General features: G+C 35.7%; 1 protein-coding gene across 3 annotated transcripts in view; it reads right to left on the bottom strand.

Moving 5' to 3' along the window:
- The window catches only part of hppy (MAP4K3-like protein hppy), a 394,076-nt gene that overhangs the window by 230,726 nt on the left and 138,980 nt on the right, over nucleotides 1-24,370 (bottom strand). For all 3 annotated transcript variants that reach the window (XM_090376708.1, XM_090376710.1, XM_090376709.1), the window contains exons 7-8: nucleotides 17,501-17,695; nucleotides 1,275-1,356 (exon numbers count right to left, since the gene is read on the bottom strand). In XM_090376708.1, coding sequence (XP_090232834.1) covers nucleotides 1,275-1,356; nucleotides 17,501-17,695 — 277 coding nt within the window. The remainder of the gene's footprint in view (nucleotides 1-1,274; nucleotides 1,357-17,500; nucleotides 17,696-24,370) is intronic.

Raw genomic sequence — 24,370 nt, 5'->3', positions numbered from 1 at the left:
ACAATTGTTCATTGTACTCATAAACAGGTAGCAAGGAAAGCAAATTGTGCCTTGTCTATGACCCTATATATCATAATGACATCCTTTTGTCTTCACAAGAAAAGAAAAGGATAAGACAATGGTGAGATCACATTTACAATATTGTGTTGAAGTCTGGAGGCTGCACTCGAAGAAAAATACTCTAGAAAGGGTTTTGAAAAAAAAAGGTAACAAAACTAGTGAGGGGTAGTAATTGATGTCCATATAAAAAACATTGTTGGAAAGTTCAGACTGCAAAGCTTGGCAAATAGACATCTTCGGTAAATCTGATAGAGGTAACAAAGCTCTTAAAGAAATAAGTAAAATGAATGAGGGAGGTATATTTTCACTGGCAAAAGAGAAAATCAGAGGGCACAAATACAAAATTTTGGGGAGTAACAGAAAGCTGGATTGCACGAAGTTCACTTTCGGACACCATGTTGTAGACCACTGGAATGAATTGCCTGCAACAGTAGTTGAGGTTGACAGTTTTGTAAAGTGGAATCTGGTATGCAATTTTTGGTTATGTGGAAGGTATGAATGATAGAATTGCATATGTTTTTGGCAGATACAGAAAAAAACCTGCATCCTTACGTCATTTATCCATTATAATATAAGTTTATTAATTATAATTTTTTTAACTATTTAATTCTAATTCGAGTGTATATTTAAGCCTATTATGGATTGAATTAAACTGCCAGAAAAAAAGTATGTTAATGGTTTATTGATCAAAATCAATAGTATATCATCTACATACTCATTCCCCTTAACATTTAAGAGGAATAAGTTTTAAAAAAAAATTCCCAAGTCCATTAGCAGTCCATATTGGATTTATGGACTGCTAATGCTTGGTTCGGATTTATATCTGTTTATATAAATCCGAACCAAGTCTAAATTGCTTTACTTGGACATTGTTATCTTCTAAAGTTTTTTTTTTTTTTTTTTTTTTTGTAATGAAATAACCTATTAGATTTAATCCATTTTGCAATACAAATCACTTTTCAACTTCTTACTTCTGTTGAAAATCATTAAAAAACATTAACAACATACTGGTTCGTATAGCAAAGATCACTTAAAACTATGAGGAAAGTTAAGCATTTTTGTTACTTTTCTTTACTTCATAAAAATAAGACTACAGAAAAATAATAAAGTTTACTGGATTAAGTAGAATACATTATTTGTGTTAATTATGTTCAATTAAATGCCAGGTTACTTCAACTCGGTAAAATCAGTTTGGCATTTGGTACAAAATATACCTGTAAAAGCCTTTCTGCAGTTGGCCTTTTCTTTGGATTTTTTGTGAGTGCTACCTTAACAAAGTGATGGAAGATGGGAGACCTAAATAAATGAAAAAAATAGATGACATTAAATAACTCTATTAAAACAACTGTTTTGTAATAATTTTTAAAAGCTTCAATAAAATAATATTAATAATTTAAAATAACTTCAGTTTTTAAAACTTTTCTGATTAAGCCATTGTATTAATGTTACCATGGAAAAAACAGTCTACAAAAGGCAACACAAAATTTAGTAAATTACAGATGACTTTTAATTATCTGTAAACTTAAGGCAATAATATTCACAGGAGGCAATAAATTAAAAACAAGAAAATTAAAAATTGGATAAAAATTACCACAAAGTATGAATAATGTTGAAGTTTCTTAGTCTGTGCACTTCTCTTCCATCACCATTTGGTTTCTCATTAACTCTTAAGATTACATTGTACTTAGAGAACCACTGTTAAACAACTTCAGTTTCCATTTTAATCTTGAATCCTCTTGCAGTCTGCATATTTAATAAGTTCATCAATTTTGTATAACCTAGTTTCATTAACAGGCCTTGAGAGACGAGAGTAGCCTTGTGCAGGAGACGTTTTTACTGCTGAGGAACACAGAGAAGTTTTTTCTGTTTTATTAACTTAAATTGGCTTGGATTGGCACATTAACTTATTTTCTAGAGTAGCTCTATATTCCTAGTTAACATACTTAGTTTAAATTTTAACATAGATAGAGATTTCGTAAGTTATTACTTAGTATCGGTAAGGGTATCCAATCCACGTGTTTTACAAATTTTGCAGAGCCGGTGAACCAGAAGTTTTTAACTATAGTTAGCCGCTTTATTGACCAATTGTTATATTAAATTATTTTCTGTAAGTAGCTTATAGACGTAGGCAAGATCTTTGATTTATTCTGAATTGAGACAGCGAGATTTTGGAAGTTAATTAATATTTAAGTGTCCGTAGATTTACTGTTCGTAACTTGCCGCCATTGTTATTCGATACAACATTATATCCCGAACTAGATAGCATTAGCTTAGTATAGTATATAATATTATCAATTAATCAGTAAATTTATTAATCTTGTTGAACTTCATTGTCAGTTAAATTGTACTTTTAATTAAATACATATAATGACTTAGATTTTACGAACATAACAAAATTAATTAATACATAACTTGATATGGAACTTATATAAAGAAACTCGAAGATAATACTTGACACTTAAAAAATATATATAGATATACAGTGTTACAACTGCATTGGGATACAAGTTTAGGGTTAAAATTTTGTACTGAAATTGAAATTTTATTGAAATTGAATCGGAATCATGACTCAGACCAGAGCAGCAAAGCAAAAGGCTCAAGCTAAATGGAGTGCTGTGGCTCAGGGTAGAACTAAGAGGGGCAGTTGCCCTCTGAATCACAGCCTTTTAAAATTCACTGCTTGCTTGATGTGGCTTTGTGTGCGTGCAATGAAAGGAGTGTGAAGAAATGAGGCGACAACTCACGTTGTTATGGGCCTATATGAGAGCTTGAAGGACAGGGTGGATGCCCTCGAAGAATCTAAATTGAGGGGACCATAAAGCTCTCAGCAGCCCACATCAATGCCAGAGCTTGCACTTGATGATCACGCAACACAGCAGCAACCCCCAAGACAGAATGTGCTGATCCAACAGGAACTAGTAGTGGTTGGTGACTCTATTGTCAGGGAAACATGCTATGTAAAAAGGATAGGTGGAACAGGACCAGGGTATGTCTGCCAGGGGCATAGGTTGATGACGTTGTACAGCAGATATCATCTCTCAAGGGCACAAATTGTGATATTGTTGTGCACGTTGGCACTAATGATATTAAGAGTAGGAGACCAGCAGAATTACTTAACAAGTACAGGTCACTATTGAAAAAAAAGCGGTGAATTAGGGTTGAATTTGAAAGTGTCTGCAATTCCGCCCAGACACAATAGGAGGGAGTATATGATGAGAGCCTTGTCGATCAATTCGGCCCTGGAAAGGCTGTGCAAGGCTCAAGGGGTAGAATTTTTTTCAGCCTGGTCTGTACTTGTTAAGTACAGACCCATCCCTGTAGAAGCAGGAGAAACCGCTTCTACAGGGATGGGATACACTTAAATAGTTGTTGTTATTTGGTTTTTAGGAGCATTAGTAACTAAGGCCATATTGCTATGGGGATATGTGGTGGTCATTCCCTGACCTTTCCGCATCCTCCGTATTTGGTGGGACACAAATAGAAAGGGTGCAAGAATATTTGCTGATGCTATCGAGGCAGTGCTAAGTGTGTCAGAAAACTGCTAACTTGGGGGGGGGGATACAAGGACTAATAGATTAATAGCCACTGGCAGAGGTGAAAGTGATTCTTGCACTGCTTCTAGTGAAATGGGCAGCAGCCTGGAAAACAAGATGCAGGGTATTTCAGAGACTGCTGGGAGTCGTTGCGGTACAAGTAAACACATAGGTTGCGTTAGGGTAGCTAAGAATAGGAACAGGTCGGTTGGTTATTGGAAGTTTAATGATGCATCAGCATCTAAGGCTATTCAAAATGGGAAGCATTCAAAGAATTTATCTTGGAAGCTACTAGGCTCTACATAAAAACTAAGAAATATTGTACAGGTGCAGGTATACTTCCACGTACACCAATGCTAGGAGTTTGGTAAATAAATTTGATGAATTTGAGGTACTGCTCAGAACATCAAAGGCAGATATTGTTGGGATATCAGAGATGTGGTGTCACACAGATATAAGAAACAGAACTGGAATTTGGGGAGTACAATGTGTACAGGAAGGATAGACAAAATAGGAATGGAGGAGGGGTTATACTATTAGTTAAGAAACATAAAATCCAAGGAAGTGAAGCCAATCGACATCTCTGGACAGTGCAGTGTCGAGTCAGTTTGGTGTGACATAAGCATTGGGAGATCAAAATTGAGAATAGGAGTGTGTTATAGACCTAATGACTCTGATGAGTATAATAAGGAACTGTACAAGAAAATAGAGTTGGCCAGTAAATCAGAGTCTTATAATGGGGGATTTTAATTTCTCAGATATTGACTAGAATTTGTGGGTTGGTCACTCACACACTAGCAAGGGTTTTCTGGATTTATTGGATAATTGTTTTCTACATCAGCATGTTTGGGAGGTAACTAAAGGGAGTAATACTCTTGATCTGATTATCAGTAGTGATTCTTCATGCACTAAGAATCTGCAGATAAAGGAACCAATAGGTGGCAGTGATCACAGTGTGCTGAACTACCATCAGGGATAAAGAGTTTTTGCTTTCGTAAAGGTGACTACGGTGGTCTGAGACAGTATTTAAATTCTGTACGGTGGGACCAACTGATGATGTTACCAACAGCAAATTCAAAATGGGAAGCATTCAAAGAATTTATCTTGGAAGCTACTAGGCTCTACATAAAAACTAAGAAATATTGTTCAAGGTTTAGGCCTAAATGGATGTCAGATGAACTAATGAGACATGCGGCAGAGAAGAAAAATGCATGGGATACATATAAATTAATGGGTAACATGGAAGCCTATGATAGATATAAGCTGGTCTGTAACCAAGTCACAAAGGAGATTAGGCAAGCAAAGGCAGATTATGAGAAATCCTTGGCAAAGGGTTCAAAGAAAAACAACAAAGAGTTCTTTACTTATGTAAATTCTAGAAGGAAAAGGATGAATCAGATTGGTCCACTGGATATTGATGGTTCAACTGCTGATGATCCTGCTCAGGTGGCTAAGAAACTAAGTGAGTATTTTGCATCTACATTCACCCATGAGGAGTTATTCAGGAAGGGCAATGCCAGAGGTGAGTTAAACTCTGGCAGTGAGCTGGATGATTTTGTAATAACTGAGAGAAAAGTTGAGGAGAAATTATTGAAGATAAACATAAAAAAGGCACCTGAGGTGGACAGGATCTATCCAGTTATATTAAAGGAGGTAGCAAAGGAAATAAGCAAACCCTTAGCCATAATTTTGAGAACATCTTTAGACTCAGTGAAGGTACCCATGGACTGGAGATGTGCAAATGTGACACCAATACACAAAGGGGGATCTCAAAGGGCAACACAAGGAATTATAGACCTGATAGTTTAACTTCTGTTCCAGGAAAATTAATGGAGACACTGGTTAAAGAAGCACTGCAGGATCATCTATACAAGACTTCAGTTATAGCTTGGACACAGCATGGTTTTGTTAAGAGAAAGTCTTGCCTGACCAATCTGATTGGATACTATGATGTGGTCACAAAAGAACTGGATGCAGGGAATAGCTTTGATTTCATATATTTGGATCTTAGAAAGGCTTGTGATACTGTTGCACATGGAAGACTGCTGCACAAATTGGAGCAGTCTGGCATTGGAGGCAAATTGCTGCTATGGATAAAGGGATGGTTGAGTGGGAGAAGACAGAGTGGTAATCAATGGACACTGCTCATAGAGGACTAATGTTATTAGTGGAGTCCCTCAGGGTTCAGTATTGGGTCCTTTATTGTTTTCTGTATTTATAAATGATATTGATGATGGTATATCAAGCTTAATGTCCAAGTTTGCAGACGATACAAAGGTTGGCAGGGTTGTTAAGGATACTGATGACAGTACGGTGCTGCAACAGGATCTAGAAAAGTTGAGCAGATGGGCTGAGAGGTGGCAAATGAAGTTTAACATTGACAAATGTAAAGTACTACACATGGGAAGCAGCAACTCGAGTGACGTATCAACTCTGTGGTACTACACTGACAGTGGTAGAGAACGAAAAGGACCTGGATGTAATTGTTCAAGCAGATATGAAGTTTTCTGAGCAGTGCAGACGATCTGCAAGAGTAGCTCATGGTGTCTTGTCAATGATATACAGGAATTTTTCTTGCAGGGATAAGGAGGTGATTATCCCCTTATATAAGGCAATGGTCAGGCCACACCTTGTGTATTGTATTGTATACAGGTCTGGAGGCCTCATTTTAAGAAGGATGTAGAGCTGTTGGAACGAGTACAGAGAAGGGCAACAAGATTAGTGAATGGAACTAAGGGTTGCGCTTACGAAGGAAGGCTTAAATTTTGCAAATTACAGCATCTGGAGACTAGGAAACTGCAAGGTGATCTGATTTAGGTGTATAAAGCCTTGAATGGCTTGAGCATGCTCAGTGCTGATGGAATTCTTCCTCTTGCTCAGAATAATCATTTGAGAGGGCATAAATTCAAACTGAGGAAATACAGATGTAGGATAGATGTGCAGAAGTTTGCCTTTAGCTAGCGGGTGGCTGGTTGGTTGGCAGAACAGACTTCCATCCTTTGTTGTGGAAGTTGATATCCTAAATAAATTTAAGGCTGAGCCGGACAGGTACTTGGAACGAACGGAGGGGTAAAATGGGAGAGTGTTTTTTTTTTTTTTTTTTTTTTTTGCTGTTGCTGCATAAGCTTGTTTTCTTGCATCATATGCCTCTACTAAATGCTAATGCTAAGGCTAATATCCCCATACATAGGCCTGATGACAGAAATCAGAAACTGTAACTCTCTCCAGCGCAAAGTTTACTTTATGACAGCTTACACTGTTTAGGTGTAAATTGTCATAATTAGTATCAACCTTACTTTATATTAATTTTTTATAAAGAACTATGTAATGCCTTCTCAACACATTAGCTTTTACTACATTTTGCTGTATATACTGATATTCTCATTAAGGAGAAAAATAACCGTAGTCACATATTCTTCTAAGATTTGTAATAATTTGTGTATGTACAGTCAGTCCTCGTATAGCATGATAGTTGCGTTCCTAGAAACCCTCGTGCAATATAAACAACAGGCCCTATGGGAAAAATGGGGTTAGGTGCCGATCACCCAAGTTTGAACACACACTTGTAACCAAAACATTACCAAACACAATAAATAATCGTAATAAAATACTTACACATTTTATTACGACTATTACGTAATAAAATATTACTAATGCTTTTACTTCTATCGTAAGCAAACTTGGTTTTTGTTTGATTTTCTATCCAAACAGATGACAGCCGTTCCATCTCTTCCAATTCTTTGTGTCTTAATCTAATGGATGTTTATTACACTTTGAGTTGTTCCTGCTATGAAAGTTGTTTTTATTTTCTCTGCATTCTTTGTAATTCTCGGCGTTGCCTCATTTAGGTCTGTAGCATGTGCAATATCACATGGTCTTTCATTGAACTCAAAGCGTTTCACAATTTCATATTTTTTCTCTATCAACAAAGGCGGACTGGCCATAATAAGCCTTACCGGGGAAACCCCGGTGGGCCTGAGGCCGGTGTGATTTTGGCCATAAACCATAGTATGAAGCCACTATAAATTTTCCCGGGTAAGAATTTTTGACCCAGTCCGCCTCTGTTTATCAATATTGCTTTTCTTTTTCTTTCTGAATCTGCAGTGTCTTCACCAGGACGCTTCCTTTTCACACCTTTTAAGAATATTTTACTCATTTTTAGGGAATAAAGCGCAATTACAAAACGAGGAGGCACGCTTGATACGCATAAACAAAGCTGCGCGAGTGTAGCAACTGAATAAACAACACCATAAAGGCAGAGATACACTATTAACACCTCACATTTTACTAAAGCACATTTCTAGGGGTTACTACCATAAAACAATAAAAACAATTTCCAGTTGCGTTTCTGCTAGTGGAATCTGTTATAAACTGGTAGTAAACTCGATCTAATTGCATTTGCGATTATACCGATAGCTGGAATTGTGTCGGTTTTGTTTCTCCTTCACTGATATAAAAAACATAAATACATTTTCAGAATCTTCTCTTCATTCCTATCGTGTTGCGTTCGGTTGGGGTGATTCTGCGTTCGACTGCCATTTCTTGTAAACACAAAGGCGAATCGTGCATAAGCGAATTCGGTTCGTATTATATAAGATATCGTTCCCCTATTCATAAATCGTGTATGATCGAACTCGTGTAAACACGTGTTATACGAGGACTGACTGTACTATATCATATGTGTACATGTAAACCATTACTATTGAAAATACAATGCACTCTGCTTATTAGAATCACACTGGAAAACTGAAACGGGATACATGATCATGCCCAGCTGACTTGTGCTATTGTAACCATCAATATATACTGAAGTACACCATTCACAGACTAGCTGATGAAGAGGCACTTCACTTTGAAAGCTCCTATCTATGTATTTTAATGCTTTTATTATATATATTTTAACTCTTTTATCTTATTGTATTTTAAAGCTTTTATCTTATTTTATTTCTGTTTTATCTTATGTATATATCATTTTTATTTTAATAAATTTATTTTAATCAGTTAGTCGGTTGTTGCAAGAAATTTGATGATACCATAATGCAAATTTTTAAATTATTTTATTTGTTTATGTTCTAAAATTACTTTTTTTTTTTATTTGGTCAATTACACAAGATTTGCTACTGAAATTTTTGCCTTCCAGCAACTATTTCATTATGGCAGGGGTTTCAAAAAAATAATAAAAAAAATTCCTGAAAAGTATATAGTTATAAAATAGTCAAAATCATTAATTAATGGTATTTACAAAGACAAACATTAAAATTAAAAGATAAATCTTAACTAAAATTTCAACCGAAACATACATTAGCATTAGTAGAGGCATATGACACAAGAAAGCAAGGTTAAGCAGCATCCACAAAAAAAAAAAAAAAAAAAAAAACTTGCTCCCAAAAATTTGTCCAGTTCATCCTTGAATTTATTTAAGCTATCAACTTCCATAACAACAGATGGAAGTTTGTTCCAGCAATCAACAACCTACCCACTGGCTAAAGGCAGATTTCCACACATCTATTCTATAACTGTCTTTTCTCGATTTAAGTTTATAGCCCCTCAGGTTTGTAATCTAAGCAAGAGAAAGAATCCCATCAGCATTGAGCTTGCGCAAACCATTCAAGGCCTTATACACCTCAATAACATTACTTTGCAGGTGCTTAGTCTCCAGATGCTGCAATCTGCAGAACTTAAGCCTTTCTTGGTAAGAGCCCCCCTTTTTTCCCCTCACCAATGTTGCCATTCTCTGTACTCGTTCTAGCAACTCCACATCCATCCTAAAATGAGGCCTACAGAAGTGTATGCAGTGTTAGTGTAGCCTGACCATTGCCTTATACAATGGGACAATCATCTCCTTATCCTGCTGACAAAATTTCTGTATATCATTGACAAGACCCCATGACCTGCTCTGGCAGCCTATCTGCAATGCTCAAAAAACTCCATATCTGACTGCACAATAAACCCCAGGACTTTTTCATTCTCCACTACTCTGAGTGTAACACCACATAGTTGGTACACTTTTCTGTTCATCAGGATGAAGGCCTCTCCAGCAACTTTGCAGTTCCTTCTGTTTTGTGTGATGGCCATCCATTTCCTAACCACAAACTGTTGAACCCATCTTCGTTGTTGTCTTCGAGGTTTTCTTTTAGCTCCTCTTGGGTACCATTCTGTTATTTTCTTAGTCCACCTATCATCATGTCTTTGAACAATGCATCCTGCCCAAGTCAATTCAGTTCTTTAGTTTAAAAAGAATGCCCTTTACTTGAGTTTGCTGCCTAATCCATGTGTTTCTCTTCTTATCTAACAGTCTGATTCCTAATATAATTCATTCCATTGTTTGCTGTTTAGTTTTCAGCTTCTCTTCCATTCTTTTGGTGAGTGCCCAAGTTTCACTTCCATACGTCATGGTGGGGCGTATACATTGATTATTTTAGTTTCAGACAAATTAGGATATTGCTCCTCGGTACGTGACTATATTTCCTGAATTTTCCTATTTTTCGAAATTTATTCTTCTCTTGATTTCCAGCCAGTTATCACTGTTACAGCTAATAACTTGTCCAAGATAAGTATATGAATCCACCTTTTCAATTTCTACTCCTTCAACGATTATATCCCTTTCTGTGGCATACTTGTTCATCATTATTTTTGTTTTAGTCATATTCATCTTTAGGCCGAAATCCTTACTAACTCTGCACAGCAGATTTTCCTTAATTCTTTGGGATTGTGGCTTATGATCACAATGTCATGTGCAAATCGTAAATGCTCTCCATTCACATTAGCTCCTGTCTGTAACCAGTTGAGTCTTCTGAAAGCTTCCTCAAGGGCAGCAGTAAACAACTTTGGAGATACTGTCTCCTTGATGAACACTTCTCTCAATTTTAAATTTGCTACTGTCTTTGTTTAGTTTAATAAAGGAGGAAGCATTCTCATATATTTTCTTCAAAATCACAATGTATGGGCTGTCTATGCCTTGTCTTTCCAGTGCCCGAAAACATTGCCTTATGCTGTATGGAGTCAAATTGCATTTTCATAATCCACAAATGCCAGGCATAATGGTGTTTTACATTCATTTGCTTTCTCCATTAGCTGTGATATTACGTGAAGGTGATCCGTAGTTGAGAATCCTGTCCTAAAGCCAGCTTGCTCTTTCGGTTGATTCTCATCAAGTATTCTTTCTAATCTGTTAGTAATGACCCTTGTGAACAACTTGTAGATGTGGGATAACAAGCTAATTGGTCTATAATTTTCAATTTCTGATTTGTCTCCTTACTTATGCAGTAAAATCATGATTGCATTATTCCACTCCTTTGGAGCTATGCCTTTCCTAATGTATTTTGTGAAGTCTTGCCAGTGTGTCTCACGTCTCTTCCTCTAATTTTAACAACTCTACAGAAACTTAATCTTCACCCAGGGCTTTTTTGATCTTCATTTTCTTCAATGCATGTTCTATCTCATCAGGAAGGATATTGGGTATGTTGTATGTGTTGCAAATTTGTGATCCATCTTCCTCAATGCTGGCATCATTCATTCGCTCTTTGTATAATTCTCTATAGTAGTCTTCTGCTATTTTGAATTATGCTTTCTCTGATATTTATAAATGCACCATCACTATTCTTCAGATTCAGTATCAATTGTCTTTCAGTATTACTGCTGATTTAAGTCCTTTGTTTTCCCTTAATGCTTGCTCCCCTTTTCTTGTGTTAAATCTGCTTATGTCCTTGGCTTTGCATAACTCAGTATAGTCAATTTTATCCTTGTCAGTGTTTATCTTGCTCTTCATTTCTCATCTTAACAAGGTGCATCACGACGAGTGCTCTTGACTAATTTTTTATTCTTTGGATTCCTTTTTACCTATAGGTTTCTGGGGGTTTATCACTTTCAGAAAGTTGTATTCCACATTGATATCTTGGTTCTGAAAAGTCTGCAAAAGCTCAAACTTGTTCTTAAGTTCCAGTACATACTGCTTTTTCTACTCTTCTGTTATCTCAAAGACCTTTGTATTATTTACTCAACTCAGTTTTTTTCCTTTCTTTTCTTACATCAACATCAAGCATGCATCTTACCATTTACCTTGTTCAGAATGGTAACATCATTCACAATATATCTTTTGTTAGTGAGGATGAAGTCAATTTCATTAGTTGTTAATCCATTATTTCTGGAGTTACTGCTACCCAAATGTAGTACTTTGCATTTTGAATGCTAAACTTCAGTTGCCACTTCTTGGCCCATCTGCCCAACTTTTCTAGATCCTGTTGCAGTAGCATACTGTCATTACCAACTCTGCCAACTTTGTATCATCTGCAAACTTGGACATTAAGCCTGATATATCTTCATCAATATCATCGATAAATATAAAAAACAACATGGGCCCACCACCGAAACTTGGGAGACTCCACTAATAACATTAGTCCACGAAGAGCAGTGTCCACTGATTACTGCTCTCTGTCTTCTTCCACTCAGCCATCCTTTTATCCATTGTAGCAACTTGCTCTTAATGCATACTGCTCCAATTTGTACAGTAGTCTTCAAAAGCTTTCCTGATATTGTTGCACGATATCAAAATTATTTTTTGCATTCAGTTCCTTTGTGACCACATCATAGTATCCAATCGAATTGGTTAGACAAGACTTCCCCTGAACAAACCCATGCTGTATCTGAACTATAACTGAAGTCTTGTCTAGATGATCCTGCAGTGCTTCTTTAACCAGTGTCTCCATTAATTTCTCCGGAACAGAAGTTAAACTAACAGGTCAGTAATTACTTGTGTCACCCTTTGATACACCTTTGTGAATGGGGGTGACATTTGCACATCTCCAGTCCATGGGTACCTTCCTTGAGTCCAAGAATGCTCTCATAATCTAAGGGTAATGGCTAAGGGTTTGCTTACTTCCTTTGCCGCCTCCTTTAATATAACTGGATATATCCTATCCACCCCATGTGCCTTTCGTATGTTTAACTTCAACAAGTTCTCTTCTACTATCCTCTCACTTATTACAAAATCATTTAGCTCACTGTTAGAGTTAAATAAACTTCTGGCAACCACTCCACTAAAGAATTCCTCATGAGTGAATGTAGATGCAAAATACTGATTCAGCTTGTCAGCAACCTGAACAGGACCATCTACAGTTGAACCATCAATATTAAGTGGCCCAATTTGATCTATCCCCTTCCTTCTAGTGTTTACTAAGTAAATACTAGAAGTAAAGAAGTCTTTGCTGTTTATATTTGCATCCGTTGCCAATGATTTATTGTAATCTGCCTTCGCCTGCCTAACCTCCTTTGTGACTTGATTACAGACTAGTTTATATCTACCATAGACTTATGTGTCGCCTGATAATTTATATGCAACCCACGCATTTGTGTTCTCTGCCACGAGTCTCATTAGTTTATCTGACATTCATTTGGGCCTAAACCTTGAACAGTATTTCTTGGTATGAAAAGCCTAGTAGCTTCCAAGATTAATTCCTTGAATGCTTCCCATTAAAATTTGCTATTGGTAACATCATCAGTATAGAATTTACAAACTGTCTGAGACCTCTTCCCTTTACCCCTGATTGTAGTTCCATCTTTAAGTAAATTCCACATGAGTACATTGTGATTTCTGCCACCTGGTGGTTCCTTTATCTGCAGATTCTTAATGCATGAATACTAATGAAAATACATGCCAAAACATATGTGAAATATCGAGTAAATAAATTTACATTTGCATTCTGTGAGGCCACACTAGCTAGAGGTATTTACAACTTCATTATAACTGGTTTAGAACCTACATAGAAAAATTCTTAACAGGTAAACCAATGCAATAGTTGATAATGTGCATGCCACTGTCTGCATACATTACCCTAGAATCTACTGTCTTGATGTGGAACATGTAGTAACATTAGCCTTCTTCACTTTATTCAGGAAATCCAATTCTGTTCACTGAATTAAAAACAGTCCACGCTGTGAATAATCTGAATTCTACTTTCTTTGATTGCTGAAAATAATACATCTTGCCTTCATCACCTGGCATTTTTGTTTGTATTTTAAATGCAATAACTCTGTTTTTTCACACCCCACAAAAAAAGACAATAACAAATGATTTAAAGCATATTGCCTAGTGAAGAATACTTTTAATGAAAATATTGCCATATATGAAATGGTAAATTAATTTAGAAAAACCAGACATGTATATACATGAATAAAAAACATAAAACTGCCACTACTATAAAACAGGCAAAACAAAACAATTGCAGATTATATTGTATGCATAATCTTGTACTAAATACGAGCAGAACCATTGCCACCACTTAAATGGCAGCTTTAAAGTCACACCAACAAACATTGCAGGTCCATATTTGAAAAACATAACGTGTAGGTACTTGAAAGGCTGAAATCTGGAACAACACGGGGAGCCCAACACCGAACAAGATTGAAATCTGGAAGAAAAGTACACTTTCTGTAAAACAAAACAAAAAAAAAAAGCCTATGTGTACCCTGTACGCATGAAAGATATTTTATGTGATAACATCTTTGACGAAAATGTGAAACGAAAATGATGTAAATTACATCACTTCCTAAATGACATCAATGTTGTCACTAATGTTGATTCAGTAGAGTAAGTAGGAGGTGTGAGCCCGCTATTTGCCAGTGGAAGGTCAAAGGTGTCGTTACCAATTTCGGCCCATTTGAACTTATTCCTCATCATCCTTTTCTTGTACTTATCAAATCAATTCTCCTTCCAAATGTCAGTAGAATTGTCACCCATCTTTTCTTGTTCCATTTCTTTGTTCAATTTTTTATGCTGTCGCTTGATAAGTCACACAGTAGGTATATAAGTTACAACTGAACTCTCAGACATCAGTTGATGAAGCAAAATACCAAGCAGCCTCTTGATTAGTAATTTCGATAGAGTTGAGCATGTCAATGCTTAATTTTCTTGTAATCTCAATGATGCCAAACTCAGGATACTCATTCATAATTTCACGTTGTAAACCGGTAATCCTGCGATTGGTCTTATTTACGTATTTGATGACATGAGTAGCAGAAGAATATTCTTCCGTGATGCAGAGCCATGCCGAGGGTGAGGCGAACGAAGCTCTTGCCTCAGGTTAAAAGCTGAAAGGGGCACCAAAAGAAAGATTAAATAATTGCAAACGTTGCCATCATTAACAGTAGGGTGCAATTTTTCATTCTTGCCTCAGTACTAAAATGGCTCAGCAAGACCCTGCCATGATGAATTGAATGTCCATGTTAGACTTTAAAACGCTAAACACAAAAGAATTGAAGGGGTTATGCCATTTTTTAATGAGGTTCTCATTTCAGAAAGATTTTTGGCCGAGTAATACCAGCTCAAAGTAAATCGATATAATATGATTTCGAATGAATGTGATTTTCTTTAAAGAAGTGATCGATGCTAGTATATTCGTTGTTCTCTAGATTAATCCACAATTTCTTGTATTCAGCATTAATTTGACTCGTTGAGTGTCTGCTTTTGGCATGGGAATTAAATCATTGTAGATCATGATGGCATAAATGGAACTTTAAACTCATAAACAAGTAAAAGTACGTTTATGAGTTTGGAGTGTGATATTACCAGAGGCTTTTGCAGCAGAAATGGACATGAGCCATTTTATCATAGCTATCATTACATTCATAGTTTCCCATAAGTTCTTTAGAAGCATTATTAAGCCACAAAATAATGTGAGCATGTGGACTACCCAATGTTGAAATTCGATTCGTTTCAAATAGTTGACAATGTAATATTGTCGAAATGGACTGAAACGCTTAGACTGAAATAAAGTTAAAAATGTTAAAATAAAGTTAAAATTCACAAGTTTATTTAAATGAATTGCACACATTATGGCATCTTCAATAACTAATGTCTACTTTTCCACAAAATGAAGAGCTTCTGCTCGCTCATCAGGGATATCCAAACCATCGTGCTTTAATTTGTATAAAATTTTTATCAATTTAGGCCAACTGATTTTGTTTGCACTCAAAGTTAAGAAGAACGTAGGTTTACCCAATTGTCTGATCATCGCAAACAGATCACTTTTACGTTGTGTCCAGTAATTGATTTCAAAAACAATAAATTCTTTTCTATGCAGTTACTGACGTATTCTCAAGATCGGATTTGTTCTTTGGTGAGCTTAGTGTCTTTTCTAATGTATTTAAAAGCAACTGTTAACGAATCTCGAGTTCTCAGTCTCATTATTTCAATGGCCATATAAAGAAGATGATAAGGAGTTACTCCACGCCGATCTGAACGACAAAGTTCACTCGATGCCATCATAAACGGCGTAACTTTTAAATTATCAGTAAACTCTCGACACTCACCGAGGTAAATTCTGGAAGAGGCCAAGTCTTCGGTATGTTCATCAAAAAGTAAACTTTGTGGAACATTTCCTTCAGCAGGAGATATTCATAAATATTTGTCATCACTCCACAAAAGAGTTTGTTGTTGAGCAATTAAACTGTCTTCAATAGGAAACTATTTGAAGAAATACTATTTCTTCAAATAGTTTCACTCATTTCACCATGTGTAAGAGCATAATTGTGTTCCATGTCTTCATCGAAGAATACTTTGTCAATCTCGACAAAGTAAGTAGATACTTTCTCCTAACCCTTACATCTCGTTAAAGAATCAAGCCCTTTAAATTACTCGATTTGTGAATTTTTTCTTACGTTTGATATGAACATTAATGCAACAATCATCTGTTCTCTGTGGCAAATAATCGATCATCGAATTAAAATTTACAGGAACATTTATAATGTGGCCCCAAAAATTCCATACTGGCCGAAAAATGTTTTTGAACTCATGCCTTAGTCTTCTAATTTGCATGAATGGTATACAAGGAGAAATGAGCCCCTCTGTCACTAAATCCAATAGAGGCAGACGAGGTGGAATAATAGGATAAACGAAACCGTTGCTCTTCGAAATGTTGGAAGGGAATCATTTTTTGAGAGATGCTCTACAAGTATTACAAGCCTTCATAGTCGTTACAACTTTAAATTTTAAAATTTACAACTGCAGATGTAAATCTGCAGTTGTAAATTTTAGAAGTAACAGGCTCCAAATGTATTTTTTAGAGTTTAATAAAATCTGCTTCTCAAGATTTTGAGAAGCAGATTTTATTAAACTCTGCATTTTTTTTTTTCGTTCTCTATGTTTTTGTACTCTTTCTTTTGTCAACACGGGAGGCTTCTTTCGTGCTTTGAAGCTTCTCTTGCACACTTATCTTATAGGTTGTTAACTGAAATTAGATTTGATATTTTCACAATTCAATAGTTAGTAAAATCCATTTGTAGACTGGTATGACATCATAACCAAAAACTACTGCAAGAAGTGATTGTTGTTTGTTCAAGTGATTGTTTTATTGTTGCGTTCTTGAATCAAACCACTTAAATTTTTAAACGATTTAATTGAAACTTACTTACTTATGCTATTTAGAAGGTTGACGTTGATCAAAACCTCGAGAAGCAGATTTTATTAGTCAGCATTTTTTTCATTCTCTGTTTTTGAACTCATTACTTTTCGACACAAGAGGCTTATTCGGTGGCTTCGAAGCTTTTATTCTTGCATAATATTACTACCCGCTGCTTACTTTACCGAATCAACATTAGTGACTGAGTTAGCGTCATTTAGGAAGTGACGTCATTTCCGTCTCTTAGTATGAACGATGCAACGTTTTTTCTCATGCCAGCTACTTATTCTACCGAATCAATGTTAATGACATTTAGGAAGTGACGTCATTTCTATTACTAATCGATTTTACTCCAGTGCCACTATAGATGTTTTCACATCAAAAGGTTTATAGGTATGTGCAAATATTCATTAAACAGTAATGATGTATTAGACATCAAAGATAGACCGTATTCTAATAGTCATTAAAATTTAAATATGAAACAGCCTATCCTATTGAACTTTTAAAACTTACCACTTATTTTTGTCCTTAAGTTGAGGAGACTTAAAGCCAGACTTAGACATAAGAAAAAGTGCTCTCATTGGATGCAAATCAAACATAGGAGGCTGTAACTCAGCCAATTCAATTGCAGTAATTCCAACTGCCCATATATCACACTGCTGATTATATCCACCTTTTCTTTCAACAGCTGCAACTTCAGGAGCCATCCTAAACATTTTTACACAAATATAAAAATATATTATATACTTTGTCCTAAAGATGCATCTTTCACAAATTAATTTTTTGCTTATATTTTGCCTTACACAAACAAAATAATATTTGGGCAACTGAATATTATTTAGTATACATATATGAGAAATAAGCCTGTTTCAGAATAATACTTTAAATTAAACTACTAACTCACCTTTATATCCTTATGGCATTCCCTGAAAATCTCAAATTTTAAAATACAAAAGAAGTCATACTTTTGTAATCTCTGTAGTTCAAATTGATTATTAATGCACTCAAATTAATGGTGAATTATGAAAAGAAGCTTTTTTTTGTTGTTGTTGCAGCCCTTATCAATACTTACATATAATCTAGAACCTGATATGCAACAAAGGAGAGGCATTTAACTACATTTAACTAATATATTTTAGTAATATATTAGTAATATAATTTGCAATATTTTAGTAATATATTAGTGATATATATATATATAGAGAGAGAGAGGATTTGTATGCATTAAAATGCAAAATACACTTAAAATTTAGTATATTTTTATGCAAAAAAACTTACAATATCTTACAAAGATAATAAAAATGAATACACGAAAATTTTTTATAAGTTGTTTGAAATGAAATTGCACTTTTTGTCTGTGAGAATTAGTTTGCAAAAGCAGAAAGTTTTTTTATACCAATGGATGTGATCAGACAGTATTGGTATCATGATACCAATAATGGACACACACAAGAAGAAAGAACTGTGCTGCTGTTGTGCCATCCAGATATGTGCTGATTGCCATCATTTGCCAGGATTCCTGGAAATGACTTCATAATTTGTTTCAATTTTGTTCCACATTTGCATGTTGTTGACTGCAGGTTATTCACAGCAACTAACAAATCATATAACAATGTATGTCTCAAAAATTTTGATATCAGTTGAACAGGAAAAATATGCTGCATTTGAATTTTATAATGTACTCTAAGCATCCACAATACAAACAGAATCATTTGCATCAAAGTGAAAAACTAAATGGAAAATTCCTTGGCATCATCAAAACATTCACACAGAGTTTTCATACTGTTTTATGTGCAGAGGGAACTTTATAAACACTTTTTTTGATAGACAAAATGAAATTATTCATTCTGGGTTAAGTACATCTCAACTGCTCTACAACTGATTTAGGGAATAAGCCAAACAAACAAGTTATTTGAGTCAGGTTCAGATAGAAAACTTCTTGTGATTCTGCAGGCTTAGCCACACATACAGTAGCACTATTTACCACTGTGAGTACTTTTCATCATTCTGTGTTTAAGCTATAAACATTTAAGAAAATCATTAATATTAAGGGAATAATATATGCACTATTTTCTTCAGCATTTTACAGGCTACATGTCAAACCTTACTACTTCAGCATAAAGCTTTCCATAATCATGTATACTACAAGCCTTCCATATGCATTAATAACTTCATTTGCCACTAGCCACACAAAACCATCAGCAATCTCCTAACAGACATATCATAAAAAAAAATTAATATTCTTACAAAGATAATTAAAATTAACTCACACATTAACATTAAAATAATACATTAAATTTTGTGCAGGTTTCAAATGCTGCCTCCAGTATGGGTATTGCAATTGTGTAGGTATATTCATCCAAAACTGATTGATTAACATTGTATTTCTCTAGAAATGAAATGAAAGATGATTCAAGAGTTCTTTCAAAGGTATGGTGCTACAAATTAGAGCAATGTATACTTTTTGAGAAAACATACAAGATTTAGAAGAGGTATGTTCAATCTGAGTCAACAGAAACAACTAAAAAATTTTACCTTTATTCTCCTTTGCAGCCGAATGAACAATAGCAGAGCTTCCACATATCTTCAAATTATTTATTTATTTATTTTGTTTAACACAGTTCACCACTTCTGAGTAAACCTAACAAAATAAAGTACCTCATATCTAGTATTCTCGGGATCAAGCATATGTAAGATTTTTAAAAATTCCGGCTTTTCGAAAGTTATGGACATAGTCTAAGTACTCAGAGTAATTCGTTTTTTTTATTAGATAATACAGTAAGACTGATCATCCCTATAATCTCCACATAATGACGATCACCAGCATTAAGTCAAAATGTTAACTTGTAGTGCCAGATTGCTCCAGTGGTCAATGTACTTGCCTAAGAAATAAAAGTTGTAGGTTTGAATGCTGTCTCCAGTACAAGCACTGCAATCATTCAATATAATTTAATATGGAGTATAAATGGGATTGATATAATTTCAACAATCAAACTGCATTAACCCGTTGACTGCTACGGCTTATTTGGATAAATGGGTCTCCGATGCCAATCTGAGTTAGGCATGTTAAATTATTCAAAACCCAGATTATATATACTCATTACCAAAACTCATAAAAAAAGCTTATTGTTGTAAAAAAGAGCTTATCGAATTATCTTGTAGATGGCATGTGTAATAGAAAATTCCTCGCAGCAGCCAACTACAAGTTAACTTGATTACCTGAGATGTATTGTTACCTGCAGAATTCGCCGTATATGAGTCAGAGCTGTGCATAAATCCGTAGTATGATACAGACTGTACGTGTACGTTGTATTTAGTAATTTGTGATTTAGTAATATTTGTATTTAGTAATTTAGAAAATGTGTTTTTGTTTTTTTACAAAACAAAAAAAAAAAAAAACACACACCTAAAACATGGATAAGAAGAGACCACTGACTGAAGAAGAGCTTGAGTTCTATGCTAAAATGAGTGACTCAGAATTTGAAGAGATTTTTGACGAGCCGTACGGTTCTGGTTCCGACAGTGACAATTATGAACCTTCTGATGATTCAAGTGAGGATAGCAAAGATGAGGCCAGCTCCCAGCCTGAAGATAATCCTAATTCTCCACAGGCAAGTACATCAAATAATGACAATAATTTGTGAAATGAAATAGCACTAGATCCTCCACAATTTATTTTTGAAGAGAACGTTGGTTTGAAAATGGACACAACAGAACTTAGTGTATAAAAATTGGTAGACCTATATTTTTCGGAAGAATTTCTTATATCATTAGTCAAACAAACTAATTTATAGGCTTTGCAAGAAATTGAAAAATGTGGACAATCGCGAAAATATGCCAGGTCATCAAGATGGAAGGACACTGACATCTCAGAAATGAAAGTGTTTCTTGGACTTTTGTTACAAATGGGTCCTTCTTTTTCTTCAATAGAGCATTACTGGAGTGCAAGTGCATTCTACAATGTTACGTTTTGATGATCATTTATGAGTCGAAATAGATTCCAGTTGATATTAAAATATTTTCACTTTGCAGATGTTGTTTGTTGTTGTTGTTGTTATTTGGTTTTTTTAGGAGCATTAGCAACTAAGGCCATATTGCTCCGGGCGGGACATGTGGTGGTCATTCCCTGACCTTTCCACATCCTCCGTATTTGGTGGTGACGGGCTCGAACCCCAGTCTAATCAAGAAGCGCATGCTACGCACTGCTGCTCCTTCCCACCTGGCTACGGAGGTGCCACTTTGCAGATAAGTCATTACAATCTGCTGACAGGCTTAAGAACGATTTTAAATCATTCCAATAATGTTATGCACAATAATTACATACCAAATAAAAACATCTGATGAGTCGATGATGTTGTGGCATGGGAGACTGAATTTCCACCGGTACATTAAAAAAAAAAAAAAAAAAAAAAACCGGACAAATACAGAATCAAACTTTACAAACTGTGCAAGTCCAACAAGGCCTTGTTCTGAAAATAAAAATTTACTCCAATAAATCAGAAACTGAACAAAACAAAGGTCATACTTCTGAAGTTGTACTATACTTGCTTGACGACTTCTCAGACAAGGGATATGTATTATGTATGGGCAATTTTTATAATTCTGTTGCTCTGATGAAATTGTCTGCTTATGTGGAACATTACGCACCAACAGAAAAGAAAATCCAAAAGATTTGGTGATGCGAAAATTGAAGAAAGGGGAAGTTGCATGGTAGCGAAATGACCCCGTCATAGTATGTAAGTGGAGGGATAAAAAAGAAGTTCTCACTATTTCTAACAAACACGTTATTGAAATGGTCGAGGTACATAACTGGAATGGAAAAATTTCAATAAAAACAAATGTAATTCGAGATTACAACAGCAGAATGTTTGACATAGATCGATCGGATCAAATGCTCTCATATTATTCAGCGCTAAGAACAACCATCATATGGCCAAAAAAAATTGCATTACATATTTCAGAAATATATACAGGGTGATTCACTACCAATGCGACAAACTTGCAGGAGGTGTAGGGGGCAACAAAGACGAAACGGAATCACATAGCATTGCAGGGTCCGAAATGCCTTCGTCATGCGGTAGAGGACATTGAACGGGAGGTCGCGTGAACAGCGATCCCGCTGGAAGTCAGCATTTGCAAACCGTTTCTGTTGAAGAAACCAAGTAGCAAAAGTCCTCCGGAGTGGGTAATCCACAGGCTCCAATGATTGGACGCGTTGCAGATGATATGAACTCATTTGGTTTGTTTACAGTATCCTCCATACAGTGGATTGGGAAATACCCAATCGTTGGCCTATCGCTCGAGTACTCGGATTGCCTTCTGCAAGACGTAGGACATTCTCCTCATTGTCTGGCGTCGTCATTGTTCGCTCTCGATTCATGGTACCTCTCGTGAAACAACCAGTCTCACGTAACCTTCTGTGCACACATGCGAAAATCGTATGATGAGGAGCACGCCTGTGCAGGAAACGTTCCTGGTACAAGCGCAGAGCGCGCACACCGTTACAGTCTGCAGCTCCATACGTGAGGTGCATGTCGGCCAGTTCAACGTTTGAATACTGCCTCGGCAACCGGTTTGCAAATGCTGACTTCCAGCGGGATCGCTGTTCACGCAACCTCCCGTTCAATGTCCTCTACTGCATGACAAAGGCTTTTCGGACCCTGAAATGCTATGTGATTCCAATTCGTCTTTGTGTCCCCTACACCTCCTGCAAGTTTGTCGCACTGGTAGTGAATCACCCTGTATATATAACACACACACCCTTTTCCGTCAAGTTACAGGTTCCACCAAAAAATCTCTAAAATTCAGAGAAACATTCATTCAACCTTTGATTGGAGAAAAAGTTCTAAATGTTCCAAAGAAGATTAAGTCTGAACGTGGAATTCATTATTTAGAGTCTATACCACCAACTGAAAAAAAAAAAAAAAAAACCACCCGACTAAGCCGTGTCGAGTATGCACGAGGAATAAAAAATGCCGCGAAACGCATTATTATTGTCCACTGTGCCAAGAAAATGCCTGATCTTTGTATAGAAGAATGTTTCAAGAAATATCACAAATAAACAATATTATCACAAATAAACAATATTATTTTTCGTAGTGTCTTAGTAATACACTTCATGTATTTGTGAATAAAATATTTTTTTTGGGAATAAATTTTCTGTTTTCTTATGCCATGGTTGGTTTTTCATTCTTATCCCAGAAGTCTACTATCCATCAGTTGCACGTATTTGCTACAAATATACTCGTAGCTGTGCCTGAAAGGCAAGTCATACCAGTCCGAGTTAACTCGTATTTGGCAGCCAACGTGTTAAAAACAAAATATATATTATTGCATGTTTTTAGTTTTTAAGTACCACACTGTGTACTAGTTTTTTACTATGAGCACATTCATTGGCAATAAATTTAATAACAGTTAACTAATAGACACACAATTATGAACACACATTCCAGTTCCTATCTTGAAACCAGAACATGTGATTATTATTATTATTTTAGACTAATCTTAGTAAAAATTTAATATCCCTATTAAATTTATTTCCAATGAATTGAGTTGCATATTGTTTGGGATTCATCAATTGAATGAGTTAATGTCTAAATTTACATTTTGTTTGTTATGCTTCCTTATTTATTCTATAGAGGGCAGCAGCCAAACGGAATATTTTATTCCGTTTGGCTGCTGCCCGAAATAAGTTGGTTCATTATTTCTCTTAATGTCCAAGGCATATTGGGACATCCACTGATAATTGGCTGAGATAGTCATCAGTGATTGAAATACAGTGCATTTCAGAGTTCACAAGTCTGGTGTTCTTTAAAAAAGACAGTATTTTTTTTTTTCTTTTTTTTTGTAGTATTTTAGTAATACTGTTGAAAAAAACATGTGAGTTAGGGTTGAATTTGAAAGTGTCTGCAATTCTGCCCAGACACAATAGTAGGCAGTATATGATGAGAGCTTTGTCAATCAATTTGACCCTGGAGAGTTTGTGCAAGACCCATGAGCCAGAATTTTTCTCAGCCTGGTCTGAGCTTGTTAACAGGAGAGACTGCTTCTAAAGGGATGAGATACACTTAAGTAGAAAGGGTGCAAGAATATTTGCTGATGCTATCGAGGCAGTGTTAGGTGGGTCGGGAAACTGCTAGCTTGGGGGCCTACATGGACTAATAGATTAACAGTAGCCGCTGGCAGAGATGAAAGTGATTCTTGCACTGCTTCTATTGGAATGAGCAGCATCCTGGAAAACAAGGTGCAGGGGATTCCAGAGACTGCTGGGAGTCATTGCAGAACAAGCAAATACATGGGTTGTGTTAGGCTGGCTAAGAATAGGAACAGGTGCATGTATACTTGCATGTACACCAATGTCAGGAGTTTGGTAAATAAATTTGA

The sequence above is a fragment of the Mastigoproctus giganteus genome, chromosome 6 (genome assembly GCF_048544385.1).
Source record: "Mastigoproctus giganteus isolate SK-2022 chromosome 6, ASM4854438v1, whole genome shotgun sequence".
Classification (NCBI taxonomy): domain Eukaryota; kingdom Metazoa; phylum Arthropoda; class Arachnida; order Uropygi; family Thelyphonidae; genus Mastigoproctus; species Mastigoproctus giganteus.
This window is presented reverse-complemented; position numbering and strand designations above follow the sequence as displayed.